At 37.3% G+C, this 19,543-nt stretch overlaps 1 protein-coding gene across 2 annotated transcripts in view; it reads right to left on the bottom strand.

The window, feature by feature from the left end:
* ZIGA4 (ARF GAP-like zinc finger-containing protein ZIGA4) overlaps positions 1-19,543 on the bottom strand; it is a 35,846-nt gene that overhangs the window by 9,225 nt on the left and 7,078 nt on the right. The window contains exons 7-12 of one of the 2 annotated variants that reach the window (XM_082898853.1): positions 16,715-17,407; positions 16,407-16,520; positions 16,205-16,315; positions 15,932-16,018; positions 14,315-14,444; positions 14,187-14,232 (exon numbers count right to left, since the gene is read on the bottom strand). In XM_082898853.1, coding sequence (XP_082754979.1) covers positions 14,187-14,232; positions 14,315-14,444; positions 15,932-16,018; positions 16,205-16,315; positions 16,407-16,520; positions 16,715-17,407 — 1,181 coding nt within the window. Of the gene's footprint in view, positions 1-14,186; positions 14,233-14,314; positions 14,445-15,931; positions 16,019-16,204; positions 16,316-16,391; positions 16,521-16,714; positions 17,408-19,543 lie in introns of both variants that reach the window. The other variant, XM_082898852.1, reaches the window with a different exon arrangement.

The following is a 19,543-nucleotide window of genomic DNA, read 5'->3' as shown; positions in this document are numbered from 1 at the left end:
GGCGAGATCCAAGGCTCCGGCTTTCGACATCACTCTCCCCAAATAGTCCATAGCAGCTTCTCCACCGGAAAGATACTCCTAACAGCAGCGGAAAAAAGGTGTTTCCCTCAGCCAAACAAGGCTCAATAGCTGTGGTCCTCATCAAAATACGTGTAATTGCTACTCCTGAACTTGGTTTCCCTATCCTTGCTAACAAGCTTCTCAAATGCTTCCGGGCCATGTTCTTCTATGTACTTCTCAGCAGCAGTTAGAATGTCATCTGGCTTACTGAAGATGTCCTTCTTCCTTGGGACATACTAGACGTTAACAGTCTGCTGTGGGTTAAGAAAGAAAGGCCTCAAATAATGCTCATAAACATATGCAGCACCACTGATACTCTTTATGATGGTGGATATTTCAATGCCATTACAACACAGCACCTTGAAATTTATTTTATTTTATTTTCTTATCTCTCTTTCTGACCATTACAACACAGCACCAGCACACTTGTTCCCACCTTTCATCATGGTCTCCACTTTCTTTTTCTTTTTTTATATTTATTTTAATCCATCTTTTTTGAAAACAAAACCAATATCACTTTTTTTAATTCCTTAATTTATTTTAATAACATGAGTGGCCTCTCTTTTCCACCATCTCCCTCTTTTTCTACACAATATTTTTGTACCACCGCCCACTCCATGATTTCCATATTAATATTATTATTATTATTATTATTATTATTATTATTATTTTCACAAAAAAAAAAAAAAAAAAAAAAAAATTCATTCCAGTTGATTTTTCTGCCTTACCACACCTACCATTCGAGTTTGCCAAACACACTTATTTTATTCATGTCAGGATCAACCCCGATCATAATTTTACACGAGAAAAAAAAAAAAAAAAAAAAAAAAAAAAAAAAAAAACCACCATAACACACCCAACACCCACAGTGGGATTTTTCTTCTCTACTCTGCTGCAGATCTCTTCTTCTTTCCTCCGTCCTGGGCGGCCCTTGACGGTGCTGCCTCCGTGTTTCCTACGCCGCCGAGCACGTTCACTCCTCCATACTCCTCCACTGCAGCATACGGCGGACCTCCAAATCGGAACATCACAGTGGCCTTCCGCTTCAGCCCCTTATTTTCTGCTTTCAGCACACTTATCTCTGCTCGCGCATCCTTATACATGCGTTGGAGCAGAGCCAGCTGGGAATTTAAATGCTGCACCTCATTTGTCCTACTCTGCAGCCGGTTCGACAAATTTGTGACCGCCGTCATGGTTTCCACGCATGACTTCAGAGTATACTGATTAGCCTCAATATCAGTTTGCACCGCCATTTTTTGCTCCACCGACCGCATCGGAAAGTTCAATGGAGCAAAACCAGAGGTGTTTGGTTGAGGTTCACTGGCCACCGCACCAGTTATTTCTCTTGTGGGCTCGTTCAGTTCTGGAAAGAGCGTGAGCAGGTTCTGGGTAGCTGGACGGGAAGAAGAGGCCATGTTTTTGGGTTGCTAAGTGTTTCAGCGAAATAGCAATTTCAGACTGGTAATGTTCGGAAGGGTTGGTGACAGAATGGCAACAAAGTGTTCCACAGTTTCTCTCTCCGCAGAGGCAGAGTTTTTTCAGCGAAGGGTTGGTTTCAGAGGTTTCAGAATGGTATGCCTCAGCCTCAGCCTTCGTCTTGGTTAAATAGCCGAGGCAGCCACGCGTATCGCGCGCCTCTTGCCGCCCGACAAACTGGCACGCCTTTTCATGGCACATCTTTTGACAAAGTGGACACGCCTTTTGATGGCACGCCTTTTGATGAATTGGGCACGCCTTTTGATGGCACGCCTTTTGACAAAATTGGGCACACCTTTTGAGGGTGCAACTTTTTAAGAGTCCGACAAGAATCTGTAAACTGTCCCGACATTGATTCCGGTTAGTTTTTACAAGTGTCCGACAAGACTCTGTAAACTGTCCCGACATTGATTCCGGTTAGCTCCTTTATGGGTCCGACAAGACTCTGTAAACTGTCCCGACATTGATTCCGGTTAGTTTCTACAAGGGTCCAGCAAGACTCCGTAAACTGTCACAACATTGTCTTCTACAACGGTCCGACATGACCCCATAAACTGTCTTCTACATCGGTCTGACACCACCATACAGTGTCCTCTACAACGTTATGACACCCCATACAGTGTCTTCACCAACGGTCTGACACGACCATACAGTGTCTCCTATCCTTTTTTATTTTTATGTATTTTCTTGTTTTGTTACTCTCTCCAAACTCAAGTTGGTTAGTTTCTCTCCTCCTTGAGTTTGCGGGGGGCTGTTAGAATTTCCCATCTTTACCTTCACCTACTCCACTACACACTCCACTTCACCTACCTCTACTCCACTACACACTCCACTTCACCTAACCCACTATCACCTCCACTACACCTACTACCACATTACCTTCACCTACTCCACTACACACTCCACTTCACCTACCTCTACTCCACTACACACTCCACTTCACCTAACCCACTATCACCTCCACTACACCTACTACCACATTTTCTTCTATATATAGATTGTATAGGAATTGTAATTAATGCATCTTGTAATCTATCAATCAAGACATCAATCAATAATACATAAATTCTTACAGATACCCCATAACTGCAGATGATGTTGTTCCTGATGAACTTGGCCACATGTGACGCTTTCAACACTGAGGCCTCGTTTGGGAACAGGCTAATTTAGTAACTTTTTGGCTATTTGGCTAAAATACGAACTAAAAAAAAACTAGTATGTTTGGGATGACTTTTTGACTTTTTACGAAAAGACGTGTAAAAAGTAGAGAGAAAAGAGAATCTTTGACTTTTTGGTATGAGTTGTTGGCTCTTTGGCTAATTTAGTAACTTTTTGACTTTTTAACTAAAAATGAGGGTTCCCAAACGAGACCTGAGTAAGACTGCGCTTCCACCCACTTGGTAAAATAGTCGATCACCACCACGATGAACTCATGTCCATTTGAGCCCTTTAGTGAGATTGCCCCAATGACTTCAATTCCCCAAACTAAGAAAGGCCATGGTGAAGTCATGTTGTAAAGCTTTGACAGCAGAATGTTCATGAGATTAGCATGAATTTGACATTTGTGGCATCGCTAAACAAAATTAATACAATAATCCTCCATTGTTGACCAATAATAACTTTGCCTGAGGATTTTCCTAACCAGCATCACACCATTCATGTGTGCTCCACATTTTCTTCCGTGGATGGCCTCCATGAAACGTTTTGACTCCTCTTCTTCAACGCAGAGCTTGTGCATTCCCAAATGGCCTCTCTTGTACAGCTTATTCCCGCAAATGATGAACTGGACGGCCAGACGCTGTATTCCCCGCTTATCTTTGGCATTTGCCCCTAGTGGATACATGTCCTTCTCCAAGAAATTTCAAATGTCATAATACCAAGGGTTCTTATCTTGAGCCTCATCTATTGCGGCTATTAGCTCATAAGCAGGCGTATACTTCTTTTCGATGATAATTGGATGCATCTTAACCGCAAGCAGTATGTCTGCCATGGAGGATAAAGTTGCCAGCACATTCAAACCGGTTGTTCTCTCTCAACAAATGTGTAAACATCAGTTTTTCAAACCTTGGAATCAGAATGTCCATGGTCTGATGATAAACCTTCATTTTCTCTTCCTTGACCTTCCAGTCTCCATTGGCTTGAAAAACAACCAGGTTCGAGTCTTCGATGACGTCCAACCTTATTGCCCCTAGTTCTAGAGCAGCTTTCAATCCAACAATACATGCCTCGTATTCTACTTCATTGTTTGACACTTTAAACCAGAGTTTGAAGGCTAGGGATATATGGGATTCATCGGGTGCTATCAGCAACACACTTATCCCATAACCGTATTGGTTAGCTGCTCCGTCAAAATATATTGCCCATAATTCCTCTTCTACCTGCAGAATCTCCTCATCTGGGAACAGATACACTACTGCTTCATCTCCTTCCATTGGGTGGTCAGCCAAAAACTTCGCTACTACTCTCCCTTTGACGAACTTGCGAGTGATTGTTTCCAAAAATGGTTTTGAAAAGTTTTAATGAAGTTGATTTTTCTCAAAATTTTGCCTTCTACAACACAGTCCATTATTTGGATAAAAAAGGAAAATTTTCAATACTCACAACTTTAATTGCATGATTTCAACACAAGTACATTCTCCAACTTTCTAATTAAATCAAAATTGCTTTTACACATGTCCTAAGAGTGTCTAAAGAGTATCGGTGTCCAACACAGACACGACACGGATACGTCACCTTCTTAGAAGTGTCCGTGCTTCTTAGGTGGTATCCATTTTATTCTGGCAAGCATAAATGGGAGCGTTTGGGATGGTTTTTGCTGGTTGTCACCGGCGATGCTTTTTCGCCAGACGGTCGACCGGTGATGTTTTGTTTTGTGTCCATTATTCCAGCAAGCATAAAGGGGTGCGTTCGGTTTTTTTTTCTTCTTTTCAGTGAGTTGTATTTTGGTTCGTCATAGGCTCGACATCCAGTTCAGAATTCATTGAAATGCAACCATTTTCAAATTCAAAATTCAACACAAAAGGTTTTTTATGCTCAAGTGTCGTATTCATGCCATTTAGATTTGCAAAACAAAACTCTTTTATTAAACTTTAGGGATCCCTAATCAAAGTTGTACTAAAAAGGGTTGAAGCTATAGGTGCCCACTCAAAAAAGTAAAAAAAAAAAAAAACTGACCGTCAAATGCGGAGTATGAGGGAACTCCAAATCGGGCTAGGGAAGTGGCTTGTCGTTTTAGCTCTTTGTTTTGCTTTTTCAGTGCGCTAATCTCTCCTCGAGCATCTTTGTACATACGTTGAAGCAGGGAGAGTTGCGCTGACAGTTGATACACTTCAAATCCCCTATTCTGCAGTCAATGGGACAAGTGAGAGATCGTAGTCACGGTCTCCACACATGACCTCAGCATATACAAGTTCGTCTCAATGTCAGACTACACTATCATTATTTGCTCAACTGACATCACTGGAAAGCTGAGAATAGGGGAAGGAGGAAAGGCGCGCGGTTGAGGTTTAAAGGAGTCAGAATCGGTTATCTCTATCGTGGATTCATTGAGGTCTGGAAAGAGAGTGAGAACTGTGGAAAGAGGCCATATTAGAGGAAAGTGATGCAAAAGAAAAAGGTTGCAAAGTGGTGGCAAAGAGAGTTCACAACCTTTTGCCCTGCCTCTCTCACAGGCCTTGGTTTAAGTAGAGAACGAGGAAGGAGAAGACGAGAGAAATAGAAAGCCGAGGCGATCATTGATGAATCAGGATAGTTCGCTGTCGGCCGATTGACGCAAATGTTGAAGCCGCGTGTCAGGCGCGTATATATATATATATATATATATATGTATATATATATATATATGTATATCTTTGTATGTATATATATTTGCTTGTATATACTTTGTATGTGTATGTATATTGATGTATATGTATACTTCTGTTGTGTATACCGATGCCTTTGAACATCGTTTAAACTCGATTAAAACCTTCCCTCTGTTATTCTCCTCGGTTAAAACATTCCCTCTCTCCGTATGAAATTCGTTAAGATACGCCTGTTGGTTACATCCTTGTTGTTCTCCACGGTTAAAACATTCTCTCTCTCCGTATGAAATACATTGAGATATGCCTGTTGTTTACACCCTTGTTGTTCTCGGTTAAAACCTTCCCTCTCTCCGTATGTAATACGTTGAGATACGTCTGTTGGTTATACCATTGTTGTTCTCCTCGGTTAAAACCTCCTCTCTCTCCGTATAAAATATAGAGAGATATGCCTATTGGTTACACTGTTCCCTTCTTTCGTGTGAAATGTGTTTAGAATTGTTATTTGCTTACTCCTTTCCGTGTGAGGCACGGTTAGATTTGTTTTGATTAAAGTTGAGGCTTCTTTCATTCATATGTTGTTGACTTGATTATTGCATATTACATTGTCTTGCATGATCATGGATTTTCAAAATAACCGGCTTTGCGAAGCGTGTAAGTCCAGTTTTCAAGTATAGTCTTGTGCATATAACCCTTGAACTACGCTGGTTTGATTCCTTGTAATGGAATACGTAGACAACCTTCAGGTTCAACCACTTGTGTTTGAATTTTGATTGTTTGCCCAAAGTCTTACGGCCTTGTCAAATGAGTCATCTTCGAACTTTGACATTCACTCACGTCATTTCATGACTTCGAGCTTTGTCAAAGAGGGGCAACTGTAGACACTCCATTTTGACCAGCCCTAAGACTTTGACGCTTTCTGTTGATTACCCAATGATGACTATCAAAATGTGTTTCTCACAGAATCCTCAGAAGAAAGATGGAATTTGAGCTTTAATCCCAACCTTCATACATTTTTGGCTAAACTATTTTAGATCTTAAAATCCTCTTTTCAAAATATTTTTTCAAATGTTTCTACAATGTTCCGAGGCTCCCATTTCGATTAAAATATAGCACTTTTCAGTAAACCGAGAAAGAAAAGGTTTTAACCTAGGAGAACAGTGGCCCCGTTTGGTGTAGCTGTTAAAACAGCTTATAGATTATAGCTTAACAGATTATAGATTATGACTTTAATCAGAAGTTGTTAATCTGTTTGGTGTAACTGTTGGATTATAGATTTAAGTTGCTGAGTAGTGTTTGTTAAATAAGCTGTGAAATAGATTTTTCAATTAATTTTTATTTTTTATTTGTCTACATTTCTCATAAAAAATAATAATAATAATCTATAATCTATTTGAGTCTTCTTCTATTTTTAAAAAAATAAAAAATAAAAAAATTTAAGAGTATAACCATAAATTAACATGTCCACAGCAGAAGCTGATAATCAGAAGCAAGGGGTGAACAGCTTCTCAGAATCAGCTTTTTTGAGTTAAAATAGGCTGTTAGAATCAGAAGCTGTTTGAAATAAGTTTAACCAAACAGTTCAAAATAACTTTTTTAAAGCTAAAAGCCATAAGTTGGCTCTAAAAAGCTGAAACAAACACCCCCAGTAAAGGTGTAACCAACAAGCATATCTCAACATATTTCATACAAAGAGAGAGAAGGTCTTAACCAAGGAGAACAAGGGTGTAACCAACAGGCGTATCTCAACGTATTTCATACGGAGAAAGAGAAGGTTTTAACCTAAGAGAATAACAATAGTCTAACCAACAAGTGTATCTCAACGTATTTCATACAGAGAGAGGGAAGGTTTTAACCTAAGAGAATAACAATAGTGTAACTAACAGGCGAATCTCAACGTAATTCATACGGAGAGATGGAAGGTTTTAACCAGGTTTAAACGTTGTACAAAGGCATCAGTACACACAACAGAAGTATACATATACATTAATGTATATACACATACAAAGTCTATACAAGTAGATATATATACATACAAAGATATACATATATATACGCATCTCTCTCCCCTCTTGTATTTGTTTCTCTCTCCCTTCGAATGTCGCACTTGACACGCGGCTTCGATATTTGCGTCAGCCGGCCGACAGCCAACTACCCTGATTCATCAATAATCGCCTCGACTCTCTCTCCCTCTTGTCTTCTTCTCCTTCCTCGTTCTCTACTTAAACCAAGGCCTATGAAAGACTTTTGCATCACTTTCCTCTGATATGGCCTCTTCCCGCGCTTCTTTCTCTCTTTCCAGCCCTGAACGAATCCACGATGGAGATAACCGATTCTAACTCCCTTAAACCTCAACCGCGAGCCCCTCCTCCTTCCCCCTTTCTCAACTTTCCAGCGATGTCAGTTGAGCAAATAATGGCAGCGCAGTCTGACATCAAGGCTAACTCATATATGTTAAGGTCATGTGTGGAACCGTGACCACGGTCTCTCAGTTGTCCCATCGATTGCAGAACAAGTCGTTTAAAGTGTATCAATTATCAGCGCAACTCTTCCTACTTCAACGTATGTACAAAGACGCTCGAGGAGAGATTAGTGCACTAAAAAAGCAAAACAAAGAGCTGAAACAACAGAGCACTTCCGTGGCTTGATTTGGAGTTCCGTCATACCCCGCATTTGATGGCCAGCGGGAAATAATTTCTTTTGGAAGCTCTGCCAAGGCCGAGGCAGAGTCTTCAAGAGCTTCGAAAGAGTGAAGATGAAATGAGACAAGTAACGGTAAAGCCGGGCGACGAAGTTGTCTTTGTAATCTCAATATGACGTCCGATTGAACCCAACTCAATTATATTATTTTGTGCCTCTTTTAGTCCAATTTTATTAGCCCTTTCTATTATCTTTCTATTCTTTAATCATTTTGTCCAAAAGTGATAATTACATCCACTAATGAAGAGAAGTGTCAAACAAGAAGTTTTTTCTTGGCATGAGAGAGATGTAATACCCTGATAATAAACCTCCGAAAAGATTAAACCATTAAGTATGGGAGGTCTCTTTCTCATGTTTAAAACAAAACTAAAAACAATATATATAGGACTCTTAACTCACCACTTTCAATTAGATTACAACCAGTGTTATTTAAGGCGAAAAGCGAATCGAGGCGACAAGGTCACCGAATGCCTAAGCGCGAGGCGACGAGGCGAGGCGAGGGCTTCATCGAAGCGAGGCGACCAAAAATGATATTTTTTTAAAATAAATGATACAGATAAAAATATAAATATTTTCAAGCAATTCATTAATTCTATCCAACAAGCAATTCAATGTTTCAGCATAAAGAAATTAAAGAACATATTTTAACAACATTAAAGAACATAAAGAAATTAAAATAGTTGAAATTAATTGAATTAAAATAATTAATTGAATAACTAGGAAATTAAAATAACTAGGAAATTAAATTAATTGAATTACAATAAACAAATTAATTGAATTAATTGAATTAAAATAATTAATTGAATAACCAGGAAATTAATTGAATTAAATTAATTGAATTAAAACAAACAAATAAATTGAATTAATTGAATTAAAATAATTAATTAAATAACAGGAAATTAAAATAATTAATTGAATAACAGGAAATTAATTGAATAACAGGAAATTAAAATAATTAATTGAATAATTGAATTAATTTTAAAAATAATTTTTTGCGAATTAAAAATTAATTTTAAAAAATAATTCAATTAATTTTAACACAGGTTCGAGTTCGACTGTGTTCTTCTTCAATTCGAAGTCGAACAAAGAGATGCAGGTGATGATTCGAACTAGGGCCCAGATGATTCGAACTCACTTCGGCAGAAGAATGAAGATGATTCGAACCCACTTCGGCAAAAGAAGACCCAGAGATGATTCGACTTCGGCAGACGATCGACTTCGGCAGATGATTCGATCTAGGGCCCAGATGATTCGAACTCACTTCGGCAGAAGAAGGAAAATGATTCGAACTCACTTCGGCAGAATGACCCAGAGATGATTCGACTTCGGCAGACGATCGACTTCAGCAGATGATTCGAACTTAAATCAGGCAAAAATACGATGAAGCGTCGCTTCGTTTCGCCTCACGCTTCATCGCCTAAGCCTCGCTTCAGGCGCTTCTCCATCGCCTCGCCATTTTGCCTCGCCTCAGTATGCATGAAGCGCTGAAGCCTCGCCTCGCCTCGCCTCACACTTAGGCGAGCGCTTAGGCTCGCCTTTGATAACACTGATTACAACATATAAAAGAACAAAATAAGTAAGAAATGCAAGAAAATGAAATAAATTGAAAATTCACCTTTTCAAGAAAGGATGAACTTCATGATTTTCAAGCTTTTTTTGATCACCCTCAAGTGTATGAATTATGTGTTCAATTCTCAATTTGAAAACTTGGAATTCTTGCTAGAATGATGGCTTGGAGGTGTACGCGGTGAAAAGTGATTTATCTCTCTTGTTTTTGTTCACTTTTACCAACACCCACTCTTCCTCTTGATCAAAGCTACTAAAATTCAAGTATTTCAAAATTTTTGGAGGAGTTTTGGATGTAAAAAAGATGGAATTTCAATTTGTATGGAAGGTATGGGGTGTATATGGAAGATAGGAGTGTTTTTAGCTCAAAAACTCAACTTTTCTCTCTTTTTTCACTCTTTTCTCTAGCTCAAATGTTCTCTTCTTAATCTATCCGCTTGCTCCTCTCAACAATCTGACGTGTACATATAGGCTAAGCAAGTAGAGAATTGGTGGAAGACAAGATAGAGCATAAAGGAAAATAACGTAGTTAATGGAGCTAATGGGAGACAAAAGTGAAGCCTTATCTCCAATGAATCAAGCACTAGATGATGAAGGCAGAGTATATATGCATTTGGTGATGAATATATCAAAAAATTGGTCAGTGGGGTCTCCCAACCGAACCAAAACCAAAAAAAATGGGTATGCAGCTGTCTCGGGTCGGATCAAAAAAATATGCTCTTAAGCCCGACTTCAAACGGGCATATCTCCCTTACCCAGACTCGGTTTTAGATGATTCTTGAGTTTAAATTGAAGCCCCAGAAATCTATTTTCCAATGGTGATGGCCTCACATCTAAATTCTAAATGTACAAAGACATATGCCTAAATTAGTGAAGGTTGCTCATTTCTTTCTTAACAATTTGATGCTCATCATTTTCCTAAACCAATTCTCTTCCATCCCCTCCTATTTCCTTCAGCTCCAAACCTATAAAGAAGATGTTTTTAAATATTTTTCAAAAAGTTCACCTCCCTTCCATTTATTTCCACCAAATGCAATGTGAATTGCCCCTCTTTGACATTCACTCAAAGTCATTAAATGACGCGAGTGAATGTCCAAATCCAAAGATAACTTGGGCGCTTTTTGTTGATTACCCGATGATGACAATCAGAATGTGTTTCTCACAGAATCCTCAGAGGAGAGATGGAATTTGAGCTTTAATCCCAATATTCACACATTTTTGGCTAAACTATTTTAGACTTTAAAACCCTCTTTTCAAAATATTTAGGTATATCATTTCGTACATTTGGAATTTAGATGTGAGGCCACCACCATTGGAAAGTAGACCTCTGGGGCTTTAATTTAGACTCAAGAATCACCTAAAATCGAGTTCGAGTAAGAGAGATATGCACGTTTGAAGTCTGGCTTAAGAGCATATTTTGTTGACCCGGCCTGAGACAGCAGCAGGCCCTTTTTTTTTAGTTTTGGTTCGGTTGAGACACCCTATTGACCGATTTTCTGATATATTTATCACCAAATGCATAAACACTCAGCCTTCATTACCTAGTGATTGATCCATTGGAGATAAGGCTCCACTTTTGTCTCCTATTAACTCCATTATCTTCCTTAATGCTCTATCTTGTCTTCCACATTGTCTTCCACCATTTCTCCACTTGCTTAGCCTATATGTATACATCAAATTGTTGAGAGGAGCAAGAGGATAGACTAAGAAAAGAACATTTGAGTTAGAGAAAAAAGTGAAAAAAAAATAGAGAAAAGTTAAGTTTTTAAACTAAAAATACTCTTATCTTCCATATACACCCATACCTTCGATACAACTGAAATTTCATCTTTTCTACACCCAAAACTCCTCCAAAAATTCTGAAATACTTGAATTTTAGTATCTTTGATCAATAGGAAGAGTGGGTGTTGGTAAAAGTGAACAAAAATAAGAGAGATAAATCACCTCCAAGCCATCATTCTAGCCAGAATTCCAAGTTTTCAAATTGAGAATTGAAAACATAATTCATACACTTAGGGTGATCAAAAGGAAGTTTGGAAATCATGAAGTTCATCTTTTATTGAAAATGTGAATTTTCAATTTATTTCATTTTCTTACATTTCTTACTTATTTTGTTCTTTTGCTTTGATTTCTTGTTATATTATATATTGTTGTAATCTAAATTGAAAGTAGTGAGTTGAGAGTCCCATATATATTATTCTTAGTTCTGTTTTACGCATGAGAAAGAGACCTTCCATACTTAATGGTTTAATCTTTTCGGAGGTTCATAACCAGGGCATTATATCTCTCTCATGCCAAGAACAAACTTCTTGTTTGACACTTCTCTTCATTAGTGGATGTAATTATTACTTTTGGACAAAATAATTAAAGAATTGAAAGGTAATAAAAATGGCTAATAAAATTGGACTAAAAGAGACGCAAAATAATAAAATTGAATTGGGTTCAATCGGACGTCATATTGAACCTATTGCATTTCTTACTTATTTTGCTTTTTTGCTTTGATTTCTTGTTACATTATATATTGTTGTAATTTAATTGAAAGTAGTGAGTTGAGACTCTAATATATATTGCTTTTAATTTTGTTTTTGTTGTGGAAATCTAAGAAAACAGAGTTTGGCCGAGCCTACTGGGCTACCCGGCCTGTTAGTTAGTCGGGTAGCCACTTAAAAATACACCATCGCGCCCACGACCTTCATGACCGTGCCCGCGACTTCTAGGCAAAACCGGACAGCCTTCTGACATTGAGAAGATCAACCTCCGATAGTCTTTGAGGCGCTTGAAACTGTTATTTTGTTTTGTTTATTTTATATTGAGTATTTGTGAGGATTTTTATATTATGTTGTAATATTTATTCATCTCCCTCGGATTTGTAATATTTAAAATGTTGTAATAATTTCTCATCTCCACTTCTTATCTATCACATTCTTTAATCACTTTCCCTAACTGTACATATGTGTATATCTTGCATGCCATGCATATCCATGCTTTTACTTACATGATTCATGCCTAGATCCGGCTAAATTTGCATCTTTGTACTTTAATTGATTATTATATGATTTTGTGCGCTATCGCATGTTTTGCAATGTTTCACATGCCATGTTTTAGAAGCCGGATCTTTAGAAGCATTCTTGTGTACCTATTGCTTTAGGATTTTGTATATAGGATCATGCATATTTTACTAATTTTGTTTTATAACTGTTCGCGGGACGTCGGTAAATATGTAAGTTGTTATGCTTTAGCATCCCGCTTGTACATAATTTTCTTATTATGTTTAGCATCCTACCATGTGGCTATTTGCTTACTTGATATAACTGTATGAATGCCAATGGGTGGAGATTGCGTCGCTTAATTTGGAATAATGTTGATTTTTCATGTTTGTAAACTCAATTTATTTGGGTTATACATCTTCAAAACTACATGATATCAAGTTGTTCCAAAGTGAGTGACACAATCTATACATGTATACTTCACATAGTAATTTTTTTAAGATTTATTAAATAATCGGAATATGAACACATAAAGGAAATAAAAAAAATCATATCATGGTTACTAAAAGCCAATCTTTTAATCGTGTGAGCAAGGGTGCTCAATTAATGACCTTCCCCCTTCATAAGCATCCTTAGTTACGACGAACAGTGGCCTTGGCACGAGTACTGAGTTTTCTAAGTTTCCCAAAATAAATATTAAGTGGCGACTCTGAGATCTGATGACGCAATCTATTTTCGGCAAATGTTTTTGCAATAAAATGAATTTTCTAAAAGTTGTCAAATGTGAACTCTCGTCTACATTTCATATTGCACTCGTGAGACAAAATCAAACAGACTGAGGGTTCGAACTGTTTAACGCACACGGGTTACCCCCTAGGCATGTTACACAATCCCAATTTCCAAAGCTTCATGCAAATAAGACAAAGGGCATTTTATCTATCACTCAAGATGCTTTCCTTAAATTGCGTGCATGGTATACGATGCCACAAAAAAATGGGGCAGAGGTAGCATTTGCTAAACAATTGGAGCATGTGAGAAACTTGGAAAGAACAGGATTGACACAATTGGAATAACCAGACCACCATTTACCACGTGAATTGCAATTTATGAAACAAAGGAGGTAGTTTTGCATCAAAGAAAATCATCACCTTCCCACTAAAAATAAACACCTGAATTCACCCAAATAACAGGAAATTGCAATGAAAATACAACACTCACAAATCTATATAATTCTAAATATTATATATTCCCAAAATATTTACTCAATGAAACAAAGACCAAACCACAATAAGGTTTATTGGTTTGGCCTAGGAAACGCACATCCACAAAGAAGCATCTCCTTCAACAATTACTCTCACTGGCCTACCACAAATTGATGAGTGCCACACAAAAAGAAGTGACACTGATACCATTTCACAAGAAAAAGGGAACAATCATTCCAGTTTTATTCTTATGAAATAAAGACATGGAACAGTATTTTCAGCTGCAGAGCAAGAAAAAGATAAATTGCACAAAATCACCAGCAGTTTGTATCTAATGTACATCCATTTGGTTTAGATCATCTACATGCAACAATGAGAGCAAGAAAACAACTTACGGCATTTGAGTGCCTGGCGCTGGTCCTCCCATGAATCCCAAGGCACCTGCAAAATCATACCAGAGTCAGACTGGATGCAAATAGTGGTTAACCAGAGAATAATATTCCTGGAGGGGTTAACTATGGACCTTGCTGTGCAGCTGGAATATAAGACGGAACCGGATTCTGAGGAAACCATGGCTGAGTTACACCATCAAGGAAGGTATTTGGAATTTGATCACTTGGCAGGGCAGCTTGCAAAGAACTCATGTCCAAGAACTGCAAATAGAAACACAACATGAAATTAGAATAGATACCACAAGCTATGTACTTGCCACAAGAAAATCCATGTGCACAATTTTTTTTCCCAGATACAAGAAAACTCAATTTTTATTTTTTATTTTTTTAAATTTACACTGATAACATCCAGTAGAAAGAATGTCAGACTCATTTCAAACATATTACAACAATAGTGATCAATTAAACTTCTCTTCAGCAAGAGACAGGAACATTTTTTTTGCATATTTTCTATATGTAAAACTAGAGAAGAGAATTTTGTAAGCTGTGTAAACTGCAAGAATTGAGATTATTTGATTTTTAATATAACTAGCCTACTGGAGCAGAATCATCGCTGTAAATAACTTCAACAGAAATAAAATAGAAAGGGAAAATATCTTCACAAAATAAAGTCACAGCTAGTAAGTGAACAAAATTAAAAAGTTATAGCACTTCCAAAACTAAATAGCATTTTGTGCTTTCTATGCTACAGGTAGACGTTATTATCTCCTTCAGTACTTGAAGATAATAATGTTCCTTTAGGTAATCATGTGACATAAAGTCGGAAACACTTTGTTCCCATATACTAAACTTAAATTTCACTTTACAAAACCAGAGGGTTGTTCAACAAGTGACGCATATGATCAAAGATATTAGTACAAACCTACAGTGTGCATCAAGACACACTAGCCATGTACCATGGAAAGATTATAGAAACATCATATTATGGCATTAGATATTCAAGAGAAAGTATGCCCACATCAATTCATCAGTCTCCCCGGCATCCAATTATCATAGGAGCAGTAATGAGTCATCTTAACTTTTCAATATGTGAAGTTATTAGGTGAATCCAGGAGCAGTAGTAAGTCATCTTAACTTCGTTAGACAGTAGATGACTTAGTTTCTTTCGAAAATTTTGTGTCCTGTGTTGATGTCTGGGTTTGTCTATGCTTCTTAGACTGCATCCAAATGAATCCAATTCACCCATTGCCCTCCCCAAATACTTGTTAAAACTTCATAAAATAGTAGACATCTAAGTTTCTTGGAGGCAATCAACATCAGCTCTCCATTTACTAAAGCAATGCCTTCACTGCTTGTTTAGTTAGACATTTACGACCCAAAAAATAAATAGCATTTTAGTCAGAAAATTACCGTGTCGTGCTAGACACATGACATTTTCCATTCAAAACCCTGATTGTAAACTAAATTTTTTTACAAATTACAATCAAGTAGTTACAAAAAGGGTGTTCATCTTGCCCATCTCTTTTTGAATTAAGAATGAGTAAACCAGGCATCTTTAAAAAGCACATTTTTATGATTTTGCAATATTTTGCTATATTGATGAGACAACTCAAACAAGAGAGAGTGCGAGAAAGAAGAGGGTTTATTGCAGATACGTTTCTCTTTTCTTTTAGCTAGGCACATTGTTGTATATTCCTAAATGTCAAAGTTTTACTTAGGAAGACCAAAAACACATATACGAAACATACCATACTGCTGGATTCAAAATCAGAATCATAGGGATGATCAAATGGGTTGATAGATTTGCCATCTGTTGCATGGGACTGTGTTCCTACCTGTGAAAAATAAATAAATAAATAAATAAAAATTAATTCACAAAGTGAAATAAGAACTTATCCAAGAAAAAAGGAAAAGGAAAAAGAAAAAGAAAAAGAAAAAACAAACAAACAAACAAAGTTAAATAGGAAGAAAAGAGCTGATCAAATCAACCAATAACCCTAAAGCAAGGAGACAGCACAAACCATAGAAGGAATTGAAGATGAAGCATATGATGATCCATTAACATGTAATGGTACATTGGGATTAAGAGGTCCATTATCCAAGGCAGCTCTTTGAAGTCCATCCCCAAAGTCCTGCTAAGCTAAAAATCCAAGAATGAGCACAAGGAAAGAAAAAATCTCCTCAGAATTGCTAGAGCAATCATGTAACCTCTGAGACTCTTACACCCAAATACTGATTCACAGTTGTAGAAGGTGCATGCACAGCAATTTCTTCACTACTTTGTTGAATGCTCCCGTGAGGTATGACTCCAGTGGGATCTTCAAAAGCATTCCATGCCTGCTTGAAAGAAAAAAAAAAAAAAATTGAAAAGTTACATTTCAAAGCCATTTGAGTTTATCCGTCAAATTTGGAGCCTATCACTCAGCTTGAATAGAATGACCACGCACCAAGCAAAAGATTTCCTAATAGATCTCAACACCTCTGAGAAGTTTCAGAAGAGCACATTTACATTGTCACGTCAGATCACTTACTTGAGTTCTCGTTGCATTATTGGCAGATTGAACATTATCCGGGGTCTCATGCCATAGAGTGGTGATTGATGAAGGCACATGAGCATTACTATCTTCAAATGCTGGCCACTGCAGGCTTGTAAATGGCAGTAAATGTGGGTCAAACATTCCCAAAGAACCTCCATCGGTAGGAGGTACTACTGCAGTTGTAGAATTTCCAATGCCCTGAGTAGATGCCATGTGTTGAGGCAAATCAAACGTGGCCCATCCTTCATTCTTCGGGACAACCTCATCTGGTGATTTTTTATCCAAGGTTGCTGCTGGCTGCTGATGAGGCATATCAGCGAATAGATCTAAAGATGAGGGATTTGTTTGGGACGGTTGATGAGCATGCAAAGTTGGAACTGAAGCAATAGAAGATGGCTGAAACAAATCTACTGGAGGAGTTGATAGTGTCGCTGGAAACTGAAACAAATCAATGGCCGAAGCTGAAGGAACAATTTGTGGCGCAAATGGTGCATTAAACAGGTCCAAGCCACCAAAATTTCCAGACACTGATGATTGTTGTAAAGGGGGATCAGCATACTGTTTATCCTGGTTGGTCCCAGATTGCTCAGATTCTGAGGCAATATCCACTAAACTAACTGAATTAACTGACTTGAGAGACATGGAATTGCTGTCAAATGATCCAAAGCTGCCTGAAGATGCAGTTCTCTAAATAAAAGGGTAAAGAAATGTCAGATGATAGGTGAAGAAACACCATTAACAAAATGAAGAAACACTACCTTATAACCAATAAAATAATAACTACGCAGCCTATGCATACACCACAATTTAACATATTCACAGGGATAAATATAGTGCTAACAAAATTTACACTATCTTCGTATAATTGCTTCCACCCATATGTCAGACAAAAACAATAAACATTTTGATCATCTAGTAATCTTTTCTACCACATTTTATCAATTTTTCAATTAGACATAAATTCATGTTAATAACCAGAAGCATGCATGCAAAAGTTGTAAAATGTGTACACAACGTCCAAATTGACATTTAGGCCAATGTCTATCAACTGTGGCAGAGACCAAAAAAGGCACTAAATTAATGACTGAAGAATCCGTTGGAATCCACATAATAGATCTCTAATTCTATACCAGAGAACTCATCTTATTCTAATCTTTTCAAAGTGACCAAATACCAGCTAAAAAAAAAGTACTGCACAATTTAGACAGCAATAGCAACAAATAAGATTTACAATGCTGTGCACATTCTCAAAGTGAGCAAACATCAGCTGGTCTGTCCATTTCCAGCAATGAGGTTATCAATGATTCAATATTCAGTAGCATTTTCCAAGCACCTGCCAATGCGCAAAAACCCACCTTCTAAAGAATCAGGATTTCTAAATAAGCTGACAGAGGAGAGTCTTGACAATGACCATCATAATTAGAAGAAAGATTTCAAAGGGAATGCCAGAGTTCATAAAAGTTATTCAGTAACATCAGCTCACAACCTCAACTTCACATTACATGATATTTTCATCATGCTTACAGTGATTCCACGTCAAAAACTTGCACTTTTTCTTATGGACCACAACTCTAGAATTTGAATCATCAATAACAACTGTGGGAGCTTCTATTTCCACACACCGCATTATCTCAGTTCACACACAATTTCTGAAGTTTTGGTACAGAAGTTGATTTTTGAACAAAACTCATTGGTTCAGAAGTTGATTTCCAAAGCAAATAGTTATGTTCAGAAATCAACTTCTGAACCAAAGATACAGCTGACTGAATCAAATAATTTTGTTTGGGAGTTAATTTTTGATTTCCGAACAAAAAAGATGTGTGCACTAGTAAGAAACCATGTGTGGAAATAGAAGCTCCAACAACTACTCACAGACACATCATTATATAAGGCTATGCTGAAAACCTCCAGCTAGGCAATTTAAAGAGAAGTGGATCCACACTAAATGTCCTCCTAAAATATGAAAGCATAATTGTATCTAAGAGCCATCCGAACCCCTCTCAGGAGAAACCTATCTTTCACAAGGAGAAAAAAAGAGGCAAATAGTTCAGAAGACTGTTAACACAGATAAGTAAGATAGTGGCTCCACTCACGAGGGAGGGATGAAGTATAAATTGTACGTGAGAGTGTCCCCAGGAAGAATTAAAGATTAGTAGTGAAATATCCTCAAATCACAAGTCAAATTCATCAGGGCAGGTAAAGCAAAATTTTACAAGGACCATCGCAACACAATAGGATCTCTGTAGAGAGATATTCCTTCAGATTATATTGTGATAATATCCAACAGATGTTGAAGAAGAATTCAAGTCATTTCTTCTATAAAGTTTCCGACAGGGTGTCCACATGACAAAAAACCATTTACAAATGTGAGTTTTAAACTTGCATGGCAACAATCAAATCTTCATCGGAATCTTGGAAATGATGACCCTTTGCAATGTCGAGATTATTTTTTTTAAAAAAAAGAATCTGCAAGACAGACATTGACGGAAACCATCTGATACTTTAGATATGCATTGTAACAACCAAAACATTGTTTAAAAACCTGATATAAAATTCAATTTTACAATGTACTACAGAACTCTTGAGAGGAAAAATTAGGATAAACATCCATTATAATAGCAGTCCATTTATCATTCTAGGTACTCATATTTCCAATTTAAGTAGATTCAATTTTACTGTAACCATGAAATAGTTTGCAGGCCACACAATCTGATATATACTTGCTTAATAAAATCTAAGTGGTCAAATGAGGGAGAAAACAAAAAAGTTTAACACACACAAAAAAAAAAAGAAGCACTTGACAGGAAATTATTGTGATGCCAG

The sequence above is a fragment of the Camellia sinensis genome, chromosome 12 (genome assembly GCF_055761805.1).
Source record: "Camellia sinensis isolate YWXY chromosome 12, ASM5576180v1, whole genome shotgun sequence".
Lineage (NCBI taxonomy): Eukaryota > Viridiplantae > Streptophyta > Magnoliopsida > Ericales > Theaceae > Camellia > Camellia sinensis.
Note: the sequence above shows the minus strand (reverse complement) of the source record. Positions and strands in the feature narration are given on the sequence as shown.